Source organism: Symphalangus syndactylus, chromosome 6 (genome assembly GCF_028878055.3).
Source record: "Symphalangus syndactylus isolate Jambi chromosome 6, NHGRI_mSymSyn1-v2.1_pri, whole genome shotgun sequence".
In the NCBI taxonomy this organism is placed as follows: domain Eukaryota; kingdom Metazoa; phylum Chordata; class Mammalia; order Primates; family Hylobatidae; genus Symphalangus; species Symphalangus syndactylus.
In genome coordinates this window covers 57,609,874-57,626,611 of record NC_072428.2, presented here as the reverse complement: position 1 = coordinate 57,626,611, position 16,738 = coordinate 57,609,874, and the positions used below count along the sequence as shown (strand labels likewise).

Here is a 16,738-nt window from a genome sequence, read left to right as displayed (position 1 = left end):
AAGGAGGTTGGAACCATGCTAATCTATCACATCTGCCACACCTGGGAAAGATTTCCATTTATTTGTCTTGCTTGGAATTTCTTGTTTTTGAAGTCTTTGTCCTTTGTCAGTTCTAGAGAATTCTCATCTATTATCCCTTTGAATACCTCTTCTTTTCTCATTTTTGCTATTCTCTCATTTTGGAAATGCAATTAAATGTTATTTCTCTGGGATGTTATCGGGCTTATTTCTTTAGGTTATCTTCCAGTTCACTAATTTTAACTTCAGCTGTGTTAGTGTATTTTTTACTTATCAATTTTTTTATTTCAATGATTTTATTTTATTTTTCTTTTCTTTTTTCTTCTTTTTGAGATGGAGTCTCATTCTATCACCCAGACTAGAGTGCAGTGACTGATCTTGGCTTACTGCAACCTCCACCTCCCAGGCTCAAGTGATTCTTCTGCCTCAGCCTCCCAAGTAGCTGGGATTACAGGCACCCACCACCACACCTGGCTAATATTTGCATTTTTAGTACAGATGGGATTTCACCATGTTGGCCAGGCTGGTCTCGAACTTCTGACCTCAAGTGATCTGCCTGCCTTGGCCTCCCAAAGTGTTGAGATTAAAGGCCTGAGCCACCGCACCAGGCCGATTTTATTTTTAATGTCAGAAGTTCTTTGATTCCCTTTCATATCTTGATTTTCATTTTTGATAATCTCCTGTGCCTTCGTCTCATTTTTGATTTCTCTTTTATTAAATATTTTCTAAATTGTTACTTTGTATTTCAGCATCTGATTTGAGGGAGGTTATTTGTTTTTCCTGACTTTTGTTTATGGTGGCTTATTCCTTCCCGTGGTTTTAGAATTATTGATTATGTACACGTTTGATCTCCATCTACAGAAATCCAGAGGGGCCTCCATTAAGAATACATTTCTTTACAAATTCTTAGGGGAGTCATTTTTCCTACCTAAAACTGAGGCTGAAAGACAAGTTGCCTGTCAGTTCTTTCTATTGGAGAGCAAATTTTTTCTAGCCCAGCCCTTCACTGACAATATACCTCTTTAATGGTCCTGGCTTTATTTGTATATGTGTGTGTATGGTGATGAGGAAATAGTTCCAATTGCTGGTCTGAAACATACCAAAAACTTTGCCTTCTGTTTTGTGGCTATTCAAACCTAAGGCTCTGGTTTCGTGATATCTTCAAATGCCTTGAAGTTTACCACAATCTCTCTCTCTCTCTCTCTTTTTTTGTTGAGACAGGGTCTCACTCTGTTGCCCAGGCTGGAGTGCAGTGGTGTGGTAACGACTCACTGCAGCCTTGACTCCCTGGGCTCAATCAATCCTCCTGCCTCAGCCTGCTGAGTAGCTGGGACTAAAGGTATGTGCCACCACACCTACCTAATTTATTAATTTTTTTTGTAGAAGTGGGTTCTTTCTTCTTTGCGAGGCTGGTCTTGAATGGCTGGGCTCAAGCACTCCTCCCACTGTAGTCTCCCAAAGTATTAGGATTACACGTGTGAGCCACTGTGCCTGGCCAGTTGACCATGATCTAAGTACTCATTTGTCACTGTAGTTTGCAGCTCCTTCTTTGGATTTGATGCCCCCTCCAGATCTCATGTTGAGATGTAATCACCAGTGTTCCAAGTGGGGCCTGGTGGGAGGTGTTTGAGTCATGGGGGCGCTCTCTCATGGCTTGGTTCTGTCCTTGCGGTAGTGAGTGAGTTCTTAAGAGATATCGTTGTTTAAAGTGTACGGCACCTCCCCTACTCTCTCTTGCTCCTGCTTTTGCCATGTGGCATGTCTGCTCCCCTTTGCCTTCTGCCATGATTGTAAGCTTCCTGAGGCCTCCCCAGAAGCCAAGCAGATGCCACACCATGCTTTCTGTAAAGCCTAAAAAATTGTCAGCCAATTAAACTTCTTTTCTTTATAAGTTACCTAGTCTCCAGTATTTCTTTATAGCAATGCAATAATGGCCTAATACAGATACTTTGGATTGTTATTATTTGGAGACAGGGTCTTGCTCTGTTGCTCAGGCTGGAGTGCAGTGGTACAGTCGTGGCTCAATGCAGCCTCAGTGTCCTGGGCTCAAGTGATTCTCCCATCTCAGCCTCCCAAGTAGCTAGGACTATAGGCATGCATCACCACACCTGGCTAATTTTTAAATTTCTTTTTGTATAGACTAGGTCTCCCTATTATTGCCCAGCCTGGTCTCAAACTCCTGGGCTCAGGTTATCCTCCTGCCTTGGCCTCCCTAAGTGCTGGAATTATAGGGATGAGTCACCATGCCTAGCCTGGAATTTTATGTTCTTTTGAACTCATCTGGGCATTTAAAGGATGTTTTTGTTATATTATATTTAGAATTTCTAGGTGTTTTGTTACAGGAGGAATTTTCAGATGTTTCATCAGACAAAAGTAACAAAAGTTTTAAGAGTTTCAATTTGATTTTAAAAACATTTATGGATAAACAGTATCCTGGGATCCAGGGATTGCCAGGATAACTAAGACTTTAAGAAGCTCACAGTCTAGTTGAGCAGACAGATAAGGAAATAATGACCAGTGCTAAATGAAATGATCAACAAATGGACATACAGGAAAGAAGTTGTGGCAAGACAGATGGAAGAAAGTTGCTTTTATTTCATAGGATTGCCACTGTTAAGTGCTTTTTAAAGGTCTGTCATTTGTGTTTCTAAAAGTATTGGTACCCTATCAGACTTGATTTAAGTCAAGGACTGTATTTCATGCTTCTTAATATTTACCTAAGGGGCCTAAATTAAAAACAATAAACTGAGACTTGGGCTTCTGGGAAGATGAAGTAGATATACTTTTTCATATTCATTTCACTAAGTAAAACTAAAACTGCTGGGCATTATATATAAGACAAACATAAGAAGACCCTGAAAGGTGTTGAGAAGAAGCAGACTAACTAGGGACTTTGGGGCCTGAGAAGTGGTGAGTTCCATGTGTTTTCTTTTTAAAAAATTAATATTATTTTAAATTGATAAATCATAATTATATACATTTATGGAGTACAATGTGATGTTTTGACATATGTATACAATGTGGAATGATTAAATCAAGCTAATTAACATGCCCATCACTAATTTTTTTGTGGTGAGAAATTTGAAACTTGCTATCTTAGCTATTTTGAAATATATAATACATTATAGTCACCCTGCCATGCAATAGATTCTCCACTTATGCCACAAAGGCTGAATGGGGAGCCTAGACTTCCATCCTTATCAGGGTATTAGAAGGTGCTTCAATCCCATGCCAGGTTAAGGAGGCCGAGTAGTGAGGGCTTGCGACTCTCATCCCCACCCACAGTAATTAGTTCCTCATTCTCTTAGAGACCATGTGAGGAGCTTGGATATCTATCTTCCCGTGGCAATGATGAGACACTGTTTTCCCTCCCTATTGGGGTAGTGTCAGAGACCTACTGGAGAGTCAGAATTTTCACCACTGGCCGGAGATACCATGGCCACACCACTTGGGTGTCAGTGGAAACCAGATGAAATAATAAAGCAATCGTTCCCCTCTCAGACAAAGCAGTGGCCTAGTAGGGAGAGGGAGCTCCCATCTCAGCCCAGCAGTTAATCAAGAGCCTCTTCTCTCCCTGACTTGCCAACAGAGGCCAAGGAGGAACCTAGACTTCTACGAGTACCTGGCAGTAATGAGGTGGTACTCAGGGACCTGTGGGACTATAACAAAAGATCTAAGTGTCTTGTTATTGGTGTCCCCCAGAAGGAGAGGAGGAAGAGAGCAGGGCTGAAAAGTACTTGATAAAATAATGGCAAAAAACTTCTAAATTTGTTAAAAAACAAAATAAAAACAAAAAAACTCAACAATTCCCTAACTAAAAACAACAAACACACAGATTCAAGAAGCTGAGCCAACCTCAAAATATGTGATTTTTTAAGTTATTTTTTTTTTTTCCCAAGAGACGGGGTCTTGCTCTGTTGCCCAGGCTGGAGTGCAGTGGTGCAATCCTAGCTCACTGCAGCCTCGAACTCCTGGGTTTAAGCAATCCTCCTGCCTCAATCTCCCAAGCAGCTGGGACTACAGGTATATATCACAATGCCTGGATAATTTTTATTTTATTTTTTAGAGATGGGGTATCTCTATGATACCCAGTCTGGTCTTGAACTCCTGGCCTCGAGCGATCCTCCCACCTCAACCTCCCAAGTATCTGGGATTACAGGCATGAGCCCTGCTCAAACATGTTAAACCCAAAGAAATTCACATTAAGACAAACTATAGCCAAACTTCTGAAAACTAAAGACATAGGAAAATCTTGAAGTAGTGAGAGACAAACAACATCTTTCAAATGATAAAGGATTTTTCATTAAAAAAATGTGAAAGGCAGAGGAAGTGCCATGACATTTTTCAAATTCTGAAAGAAAATAATTGTCAACCTAGAAATTTATATATAGTAAATACATCCTTTAGGGACAAAATAAATATCAAGACATTTTTAGGTGAAGGAAACCTAAGAGACTATATTTCCAGGAGACCTACCCTAAAAAATGGCTAAAGAAAGTTCTCTAAACAGAAAGGAAATGATGAAAAAAGGGATCATGGAACATCAGGAAGGAAGAAAGAGCAATGGAAATGAGTATAAATGTGGGAGGACACAACATGTTTTCCTTCTCGAGTTTTCTAAACTATGTATTATGATTAAGGCAAAATCATAACACTGTCTGATATGGTTCTAAATGCATAGAGACAAAATATTAAAGACAGCCGGGCGTGGTGGCTCACACCTGTAATCCCAGCACTTTGGGAGGCTGAGGTGGGTGGATCACCTGAGGTCAGGAGTTTGAGACCGGCCTGGCCAACATGGTGAAACCTTGTCTCTATTAAAAATATAAAAATCAGCCAGGCATAGTGGCAGCGCCTGTAATCCCACCTACTTGGGAGACTGAGGCAGAAGAATTGCTTGAACTCGAGAGACAGAGGTTGCAGTGAGCCAAGACTGCGCCACTGCACTCCAGCCTGGGAAACAGGAGCAAAACTCTGGCTCAAAAAAAAAAAAAAAAAAAAAAAATATATATATATATATATATATATATATAAAATACATATATATATTATACATATATATATAATACATATATATATTATACATATATATATTATACATATATATTATATACCAATTATATTTTAAATGGGTCACGGTAAAGGCGTTCTTATGAGTTGAATTTTTCACCTCTCAAAAAGATATGTTGAAGTCATAACTCTAGTACCTCAGAATGTTACCTAATTTGGAAATAAAGTCCTTGCAGATATAATTATTTAAGATGAGTTTATATTAGAGTAGGGTGGGCCCTACTCCAATATGACTGGTGTCCTTATAAGAAGATAGCTATGTGAAGACACAGAGACATGGGGAGAATGCCATGTGACAAAGGCAAAGACTGGAGTGATGCAGCTATAAGTCAAGGAATGCCAAAGCTTGCCATCAAACTACTAGAAGCTAGGAAGAGAGGTAAGAAAGAATTTCCCAACTGGTCTCAGAGGGAGCATGGCCCTGAGACATTTTCATCTGGGACTTCTAGCCTCTAGAACTGTGATACATTTTAGTTATTTAAAGCCACCTAGCTTGTGGTACTTTGTCATGGTGGCTCTAGGAAATGAATACAGACACGTGAAAGGGAGGTAAGTTTTCTGTACTTTACTGGAACTGGTAAAATGCTGATTAACATTAGACTCTGATAGGGTATGTATATATAAAGTAATACTGAGAGCAGCCACTAAAAAAGCAATACAAAGAGAAACATAAGCACTATAGACACACTAATAGCGGGCAGATCGCAAGGTGAGGAGATCGAGACCATCCTGGCTAACACAGTGAAACCCCATCTCTACTAAAAACACAAAAAATTAGCTGGGCGCGGTGGCAGGTGCCTGTAGTCCCAGCTACTCAGGAGGCTGAGGCAGGAGAATGGCATAAACCCAGGAGGCGGAGTTCGCAGTAGGCCGAGATCGCGCCACTGCACTCCAGCCTGGGCGACAGAGCGAGACTCCGTCTCAAAAAAAAAAAAAAAAAAAAAAAAAAAAAGAATAAGTTTAAGTAACTCACAGGCAGGAAAAAGCATACAAAACAAAAAACCAGAGAGAACAAATAGAAAACAAAAAATAAAATGGCAGTTAAGTTCTAATATATTAATAATTACGTTAATATAAATGATCTAAATACACCAATTAAAAGAAATTGGAAGAGTGGATTAAAAACATGACTCAAACTAATTCAACTATATAATGTCTAAAGGAAATGCATTTCAAATATAACAATATGATCAGGTTGAAACTAAAAGGATGAAAAAAGATATGCCACACAAACATTAATCAAAAGAATGCTATGCTAATATGGATATATTAATCAGATAAATTAGACTTCAGAGCAAAGAAAATTACCAGAGTCAGAGAGGAACATTACATAATGACAAAAAGGCCAATCCACCAAGAAGATATAGCAATTCTAAATGTCTGTGCATCAAACAATAGACCGGCAAAATGTGTGAAGCAAAAACTGATAGAATGAAGGAGAAATAGTCAAGTCCAAAATCATGTTTGGAGACTTCAATATTTTTCTGTCATCAACTGACAGAACAACTAGATAGAGAATCAACAATGATATAGAATAACTTAAAAATGCCATTGAGCATTAAATAGCTAAGTCGATGGGCTTGGAGCACAAACACTGCACATTTCAAAGAAAGGACTGGCTCTTGACTGGCTCCTGGGAGATAACTTCTGAGACCTTAGAAAATCCTGCCCAATAAGAGTGTCTTTGTATACTTGACACTTTGGGCCATGCCAGATAGTTTATGCAACTAACGTGATTTATAGGAAACACCTATTTTTATTTGCCTGGGGTCTTGGGCCATGCTGTATCAGTTTGACCTTTAGGTAACAAACCTTAACTATGAGTATAACAGCTTTGCTGAGTTCTGTGAATCCTAGTGAATCATCAGACCTGAGGGTAGTCATGGGGAACACTGACACAACCATCAACCAACAGGATCTAACTGAAATATGTAGAAGATTTTATCAAACAATAGCAGAATACATATTCTTTTCAAACAAACATGGAACATATGCCAAGATATCCTTGGCATAAATATCCTTGGTATAATCTGATCCATAATACAAACCTCAACAAATTTAAGAAAAATGAAATCATGCAGAGTGTGTTCTCTGACCACAATGAAATCAAACAAGAAATCAAGAATGACAATAGGAAAATCTCCAAACACTTGAATGTGAAACAACATACACCTAAATAATCCGTGGGTCAAAGAGGAAGTCTCAAGAGAAATTTTAAAAAATACACTGAACTGAATAAAAATGAAATACAACATACAAAAAGCTGTGGGACACTGCTAAAGCAGTGCTGAGAGGAAAATTTATAGCACTAAATGCTCATTAGGAAATAGGAAAGTCTGAAATAAAAATTTAAGCTTCCATCTCAAGAACCTTGAAAAAGGAAATGAAAATAAACCCACAACAAGCAAAAGGAAGAAAATATAAAGAATAGAAATCAATGAAATTGAAAAATGAAAAATGGAGAAAATCAATCAAACAAAAGTCTGGTTTTTAAAAAGATCAATAAAATTTGAGACACTTCTAACAAGGCTGACCAAAAAAGAAAGACAGAAGACTATCACATTACCAATATTAGGTATCAAACAGATTATCACTACAAGCCCTCTCAACATCAAGAGGAAAACAAGGGAATATTGTAACCAGTGCTACACACATAAATTTTGATGACTTAGATGAAATGAACCAATGCCTCAAGAAACACAAACTACCACAATTCACCCAAAATCAATCATTTGAATAGCTGCATGTCTTCAACAAGAGTGGAAGAAAAAAGAAAAAAGTGAATAACTGTATGACTATTAAAGAAGCTGAACCTGTAATTTTATTTTTCTGCATATGTTTAAACATTTTATTATGTTAAAATATTCATAAAGTTTAACTTTTTAACCCTTTTAAAGTATATAGATCTGTAGCATTAAGTACATTCACATTGTTGTGCAACCCTTACCACTGTCTATCTCCAGAACTTTTTCCATCTTCCCAAATTGCACTTTGTACCCATAAAACAATAACTCTCCAATGCCTTCCCCAGGGAACCCCCTCATCCTACTCCCCACCAGGCCCTGACCACCATTTTATTTGTGTCTCTATGAAGTTGGCTACTCTAGGAACCTCATATAAGTGGACTCATGTAGTATTTGTCCTCTTGTGACTGGCTTATTTCACTTAGCCTAATGTCTAATAGGTACATCCGTGTTGTAACAGGTGTCAGAATTTCCTTTATTTTTAAAATGTGTAATTTTAAAATGCCCCAAAAAAACAGATTTCCAGGCCCAGATGGTTTCACTAGAGAATTCTACCAAACATTTAAAGAAGAATTAACACTGATTGTACACAATTTATTCCAGAAAATAGAAGGGAGCAACATTTCCCAATTCATTTAATGAAATGTATAGTATCCTGATGCCAAAACCAGAAAAAGACAGGACAAAAAGTAAAAACTACAAACCAGTATCCTTCATGAATACAGATACAAAAATCCTTAACAAAATATTAACAAGTGAAGAATTCAGAATATATAAAAAGAATTACATATTATAACTAGTAAGATTTATCCCAGGATACAAGGCTGGATCAATATTCCCGTATCAATTAATATAATCCACCTTATTAATAGACTACAGAATAAAACAGTATGATAAAATCAATTGATACTGAAAAAGCGTTTGACAAAATCCAACACCCATTCATGATAAAGAAAATTAGTAACAATGTATTATAGGTCCATCTATGATAATGAAAGTTACGATAAAAATAAAGAATAGAGGATATAGTGTGTCTCCTCTGATATTCATATGTTAGAGTCCTAACCCCCTGTACTTTAGAATGTGACTATTTACAGATAGGTTCTTTAAAGAGATAATTAAGTTAAAATGGGGTCATTAGGGTAGACCTTAATCCAATATAACTGGTGTCCTTTATCAGAAAAGGAGATTAGGACACACACACAGAGAAATCAGACCCAGGCATGCACAGAAAAAAGACCAAATGACCACCTTCTCTCTGTGTTCTCTGTGTGGCCAATTGCATGCCAAAAAGCGGGGTGTCAGAAGACACCAAACCTGCTGACACCCTAGTCTCAGACTTCTAGCCTCCAGAACTGTGAGAAAATAAGTTTGTTGGTTAAGCCACCCAATCTAATGGTATTTTATTATATGTGGCAGCCCTATCAAACTAGTATAGAGGGCAAATTCCTCAACCTAATAAAGAACATCTATAAAAAACATACAGCTAACATTTAACTTGATGAAAGGTTAAATGCTTTTCCCCTAAAATTGGGAACAAGGCAAGGAGATCTGCTGTCACCACCCTTACTCAACATAGTCTTGGAAGTTCTAGTCAGGGCAATAAGGCAAAAAGGAACTAAAAAGCACACACATCAGGAACGAGGATATACACTATTTCTATTTGCAACAAATCTTAAAAACAAATCTACAGGGCCGGGCACATTGGCTCACGCCTGTAATCCCAGCACTTTGGGAGGCTGAGGCAGGCAGATCACGTGGTCAGGAGTTTGAAACCAGCCTAGCCAACATAGTGAAATCCCGTCTCTACTAAAAATACAGAAAAATTAGCTGGGCATAGTGGCGGGTGCCTGTAATCCCAGCTACTCGGGAGGCTGAGGCAGGAGAATCACTTGAACCTGGGAGGCGGAGGCTGCAGTGAGCCAAGATCGTGCCATTGCACTCCAGCCCGGAAGACAGTGCAAGACTCCGTCTCAAAAAAAGCAAAAAACAAAACAAAACAAAACAAATCTACAAAAAAAACTTTCCTAGAACTGACTTCAACAAGGTGGCAGAATAAAAGATAATCAACTGTGTATCTATATAATAGCAATGAACATGTGGATACTAAAATTTAAAAATACAATATCACAACTGCTTAAAAAATTGAAAACTACAAAATGCTGATGAAATAAATTAAAGATCTAAATAAATCAAGAGACATACTGTGTTCATGGATTGGAAGACTCAACATAGTAAAGATGTCAACTCTGCAAATTGATATGCATATTTAATGTAATTCCTGTAATTCCTAAAATCTCAACAAGATTTTAAATTTAGACAATATTATTCTAAACTTTATATGGAAAGGCAAAGGAACCTGAATAGCTAGAGCAATTTTGAAAAAGAAGAATGAAGTGGGAGGAATCAGTCTGTATGATTTGAAGACATATGGCCACAGTAATCAAGACTGTGTGGTATTGGTGGAGGGGGAGACATCAATCAATCAATGGAACATAACCGAGATCCCTAAAACAGACCCACACAAATCTACCCAAATAATTTTTGACAAAAGTGCAAAAGCAATTCAATGGAGAAAGGATAGTCTTTTCAACTAATGGGTCTTAGAACAGTTGGACATCCACATGTGAAAAACAGAACCTCACCCTATGCCTCACACCTTATACAAAATGAGCTGAAAATAAACCACAGACTTAAATGTAAAATGTAAAACTATACAATCTTTTAGAAAAAAAACATAGGAACAAATCTTTGGGATCTATAGGTAGGTATAGAGTTCTTAGACTTGACACCAAAAACACAATCCATAAAACTGATAAATTTGACCTCACTGAAATTAAAAATGTTTGCTCATTGAAAGAGAGGATGAAAATTTATAGATTGGGAGAAAGAATTCACAAATCACATATTTAATAAAGAATTAGAATCTCACAACTCAACTGTAAAAACAATAGAAACTGTCCTTATTATCTCTTATAAAAAAAGAGAAACCAGGCAAAGACATGAGCAGAAATTTTACCAGGGAGAATACATATACATATGGCAAATAAGCACATGGAAGGTATGTTCAACATGATTAGCCATTAGGGAAATGCAAATTTAAAAAAACTTCATTAAAAATAGTGACACTACCAAATTCTGGTGAGGATGGAGAGAAACTGGATCACACATATATTACTGGTGGGAATGTAAAACTGGTGGAGCTACTCTGGAAAACAATTCAGCAGTTTTGAGGAAAACTAAACATGAATTACTACAAAACCTAGCAATTTCACTCTGGGCATTTATTCCAGAGAAGTGAAAACTTGTGTTCCCATAAAAACCTGCATTACAATTGTTCATAGCAGCTTTATTCATGATTGCCCAAAACTGGAAACAATCCAGATGTTATCCAACGGGCGAATGGTTAAACTGTGGTACATCTATACCATGGAATACTATTCAGCAATAGAAAGGAATGAATTATTGACACACTCAACAACTTAGATTAATCGCCAGATAATTATGCTGAGTTCAAAAAGCCAATCTCAAAGGTTATATATATGATACCATTTATATAACATTCTTGAAATGACAAAAACAGAAATGCAGAACAGATAAGTGATCACCAGAGGTTAAGGACAGGGAGTGAGGAGTGAGGTGGGGCAGGAGGGAAGTAGGTCTGGTTATAAAAGGGCAACACAGACATCCTTCTGATGATAGAAATGTTTTGTATCTTGACTGTATTCATATCAAGCCTTGGTTTTGATATTGTAATATAGTTTTGTGAGATGTTACAAATGGAGGAGATTGGTAAAGGATACTGGGATCTATTGTTTTTTACAAATGTATGCATTTCTACAGTTATCTAGAAACTAAAAGTTTAATAAAAAAGAGAAAAAAGAACAAACCCACAAATCATACTACTTATTTATTGAACACCTGTTGTGTGGCCAGGCCCTATTTAAGGTAATCTCATGAATGTTATTTCTTATTTAATTTTCATGAACGCCTAAAGATTATACCCATTTCCCAAATAATCTTTCATGAAATACTAATTCTTTGTGACATTAGCAGCCTTCCTTGGAGGTACTATGTAAAAGGAATTCCCTAGTCAAGTAGGTTTAAGAAAGACAAAAACAAATTTTTTTTTAACTATAAGATTTTTAAGGTCTCTAATATCTAATGGATTTTATAAATATTCAAAATGAGGCCATCATAGACAGCTCTCTTTAATTTTCGCATGTCTTTAATTTTGGAACCCTAGTTTTCACATGATGCCCATTAGCAACTTATCTGAAGACCCAGTATTCCTTATAATATAACAATAAATGTTGGGTTATAGTTTTCTTGCAACATCTCTACTGAAGTGAGCTTTTATGTGTTATTTTGATTTAGGCTATAGATTTACTGTTATAGGTCTGAATATACTTCAATCATAGTGCAGATGATCCAAACTACTTACCATGTAACAATATAAATAGATCGAAGTACTAATGTAAAGACCAACATTCCATACATGACCTAAATAGGAACAGAAAATGAGGTTAGTACAATCATTATTCTTTGGCAAAGGAAGTCTATTTTGCCTACCAAAATAGCCTTCCCAATTAAATGTAAATATTTATTATCCTTCATTATATTTTAAAGAATAGAATTTTAAAAAATGTGTTAAATCACTAAATCATGCTAACTTCTGAGGAAAAGTTAAGAGCCTGCTTAACTTTATTAAATAACCAGTATCAGAAGTCCTATATCAATTTTAATTCTGAATGGATCCTTGAAATTTTAAATATCTGCTGAAACCTGAACAAATGCTGTAATTTTGCCTCATACTCTTTAGCTCCTCTCTTTAGCTTTGCTTTCAGCAAATACAGTAATTGTGCTTCCCACTTTACAATAGTATAAACCTGAATTCTTTTAACTCTTCTAAATGCCTCTGCATTCATATGCATCCTCCCCTGGCATTCTTTTTCATCCCTCGTCTCCAAAAAAGGTGCCCACTTCTTGACTAAGGTTAATCCATTTTCCTGTGTTCTTTATTCTATATGTTCCCACATCTTCCTAGTGTTGGCTCTTCTTTCTTTTCTGTATTGAGTATTAGATGAGTATTAGTACCTGGAAAATTGAACCTAGTGGGAAAATATGATTTAGCAAATACATATAAAGCCAATAGTTGGGAAAGCACCAGCCAGATCAAGAAGTAAATCCTTGTTAACCCCCCAGAAGTGCTGCATGTGTGTCTTCCCAGTCCAACCCTCTCCCTTCCTTCTTAGAGGAAACCACTCTCCTGACTTATATAATAAACATTGTTTTGCTTTTCTTTATATAATTACTAACTTAAACTAGTCATCTACAAATGCATTCCTAAGTAATAATAATACTGTTTGCTTTTGAGTTATAATAGAATTTTGATTAAGTTTTATTTTATTATTCTTATTTCTTTTGAGGCGGGGTCTTTTGTTGTCTAGGCTGGAGTGCAGTGGCATGATCAGAGCTCACTGCAGCCTTGATCTCCCAGGCTCAAGCCATTCTCTTGCCTCAGCCTCCCAAGTAGCTGGGACTAGAGGTGTGCGTAACCACATCCTGGCTAATTTTTTTTTCTTTTTAGTACAGACGAGGTCTCACTATGTTGCCCAGGCTGGTCTCAATCTTATGTGGATGAGGGTACAAAAGAAGCTGTGTATATGAATAGCTCTGGGTCTTCTGATGAGATGAAGAGGCTACATCTGCTATAACTCTCACCCTGTATCCTTCTATAAAGCTGAGTAAACATAGTATTAGATTAAAGTTTATTAGGGTCTCATTGCCAGCTTAAATCCATAACCACAGCTATACTGCTACAAATGGTGGACAAGAAAGGCATAATCCCTATACTCACAGCAATTACAATCTAGTAAAGGGAGAGAGAAGTAACCAGGCAATTATAATATAGTCTTATAACTCTATGGCAGGAACTGTACAGAGTACTTTATAAACACATAGGAAGGCCACCTAATCCAGATTTATACAGTAGAAAGTCTTTCTGGAGGATATGGTGTTTAAAATTTTATACCTGAAGCTCATGTAGCAGTTACCTTAAAAGAAAGTGGAAGAGAGTTATTGTCATATCTTATATTCTAGAGACAAGGAGGAAAAAAAGATCCTTATAGTATATCGTTGGAATATAGAAAAGGAAAAATGGAGTCAGAGACCAGAGGTCAAATCTGGCTTTTCAAGTCATGTTAAGGAGCTGGACTTTATATAAACAGTAACAGAGGCCAGGTGTGGTGGCTCACACCTGTAATCCCAGCACTTTGGGAGGCCGAGGCAGGTGGATCACTTGAGGTCAGGAGCTCGAGACCAGCCTGACCAACATGGTGAAACCCATCTCTACTAAAAATGCAAAAATTAGCCAGGTGTGATGGCAAATGCTTGTAATCCTGGCTACCTGGGGGCCTGAGGCACAAGAATTGCTTGAATCCAGGAGGCGGAGGTTGCAGTGAGCTAAGATTGCACCACTGCACTCCAGCCTGGGCGACAGAGCAAGACTCTGTCTCAGGGAAAAAAAAAAAAAAAAAGGCTGGGTGGGGTGGCTCACGCCTGTAATCCCAGCACTTTGGGAGGCCGAGGTGGGTGGATCACCTGAGGTTAGGAGTTCGAGACCAGACTGGCCAACATGGTGAAACCCTGTCTTTACTAAAAAATACAAAAAATTAGCTGAGCGTGGTGATGGGTGCCAGTAATCCCAGCTACTTGGAAGGCTGAGGCAGGAGAATTGCTTGAACCCGAGAGGCGGAGGTTGCAGTGAGCCAAGATTGCGCTATTGCACTCCAGCCTGGGCAACAAGAGCAAGACTCCATCTCAAAAAAAAAAAAAAAAAAAAAGGAAAAATAATGGAAAGCCAATGAAGGTTTCACCAATAGATAACATGGTCAGACTCATGTATTAGAAAGATGTCCCTGTTGTGCTGAGTGGAGAAAGAGAGGGAGGTGAGACTGACAGGAAACAGACCAATGATAACATGTTGCAGTAATCTAAGTGAGAGACAGAGACCTGAACTAGGTTAATATCAGGGGAGATGCAGAGAAGTGGCCAGATTAGAGAGGGATTTAGAGTTCAGACTAATCATTAATTTGAATGGAAGTTAGAGAGGGGGAAAGACAAGGATGGCCTGGTTTGTGGTATGGACAGTTAGGTGCATGGCAAAATTAATTATTGGATTAGAGAATATATGAAGAGAAGAAAGACTAGGGAGAAAAGTAGTGAGTTCACTTCTGCATATACGTTCAGAGTTTGATGTGCCAGCGAGATATCTAAGTAGAGACCTCTAGCAGAAGTTGGATACCTAGGTCTATAGTTTAAAAGAAAAATCACAGCTGAAGAAATAGAACTGTCAGCATATAGGAGTCAAAGGGAATGAATTTCCCAGGGAATATGTTGAGCATATGAAATGATGGATTAGGAAAGAACCTATGCCTTGGCAACATCATGGGACTTTTTCACATTAACTTTCTGCTCTCCAGAGCACCCCTACCCCATACTTTTGATGCTCCCCACTGCTGGTGGCCTACCTAGTATTCATTCTCTCCTTCCGAGTATATAGAAACTGATTTTATCTGGCTGGCAGCATGTTCAGCTATGTAAGTTTGATTTCTCAACTTATAGAGGTTTTTTTTTTTTAAATAAAAGGATGAGAGAATATATACTTTTCTGCTCCTTATAATTTTTATCTAACAATACGTATATTTTTATAGTGAAATTTTCTTTCTATATTTAATAGTCATTTTCAGTCTCCAAACGCCAAAGGCTATAAAAATATTATTAGTGTTTTCTCTCTACTAAAGCAACTAATAAAAGTTAAATCAGGATAACACAGAGAAGGATGGGCTGTAATTTTAGACAGATTTGTTAGGTAAGGCCTCTCTGCTAAGTTAACATTTAAGCAGAGACCTGAATGAAGTGAGGATATAAACCATGTAGATAGCTGGGGTACTAGTATCCTAGGCAGTGGCAACAGTGAGTGCCAAAGTCCTAAAGTGGAAACATGCTTGTTCTGTTTGAAATATAAAGCAAGACTCAGTGTGACTGGAGAGAGTGAAGAAGGGGCAAGTGGAAGGACATCCCCGTAACCTAACATGGTTTTTCTTTTTTATAGCAGTTATCACCTTCTAGCATGTATGTATACTATATAAATTTACTTGTTACATCTATAGTGTATTGTTTCATATCATCCTATAGCACTGGTTTTTTAAAAATCCTTTCGCAATGGACTAGGGCAACAGAAATCAAACTTGTCTCTTTCCTTGGCTTTTTACTTCCTTCCTCCAGCCCCTAGATAGCCTTTCAATGATCTTTCTAAAATGAGAATCTGATTCGGTCATACTGCAGCTTAAAACCCTTTAATGGCTCCTGACTGCTTATAATTTTAAGCATAGTATAAAGGGCTCCTCATGACCTAACCACCTCACCGTAATCCAGACCCATCTCCTATAGCTAGGGCCAGCCATACCAAATATTTATAGTATACCAATGCTTTTAAAACTTTTCTACGAAATACTCCTAATAGCAAAGGAAGGGTGACTTATTCCCAATGGACAGAGATGGGAGAGGCACACTGAAAACACAAACTTCTTTGAAGTTTCTTACTTCATCCTAAAAATTCATGTGGTCATTGTATTCAGTTCTGTAACATATTTGTATTTGTTTTAACTTTAAAAAGTTTAATCCCAGCTGGACATGATGGCACATGCCTGTAATCCCAGCACTTTGGGATGCCAAGGCAGGCAGATCACTTGAGGTCAGAAGTTCGAGACCAGCCTGGCGAACATGAAAAAACCTTGTCTCTACTGGAAAGTACAAAAATTAGGCCAGGTGCGGTGGCTCATGCGTGTAATCCCAGCACTTTGGGAGGCCAGGTGGGCAGATCACTTGAGGTCAGGAGTTCA

The 16,738-nt window shown here is 37.7% G+C and overlaps 1 protein-coding gene across 11 annotated transcripts in view; it reads right to left on the bottom strand.

The window, feature by feature from the left end:
• ACER3 (alkaline ceramidase 3) overlaps positions 1–16,738 on the bottom strand; it is a 156,625-nt gene that overhangs the window by 17,327 nt on the left and 122,560 nt on the right. For all 11 annotated transcript variants that reach the window (XM_055283014.2, XM_063641400.1, XM_063641395.1 and 8 more), the window contains one exon: positions 12,277–12,335. In XM_055283014.2, the coding sequence (XP_055138989.1) occupies positions 12,277–12,335 (59 nt within the window). The remainder of the gene's footprint in view (positions 1–12,276; positions 12,336–16,738) is intronic.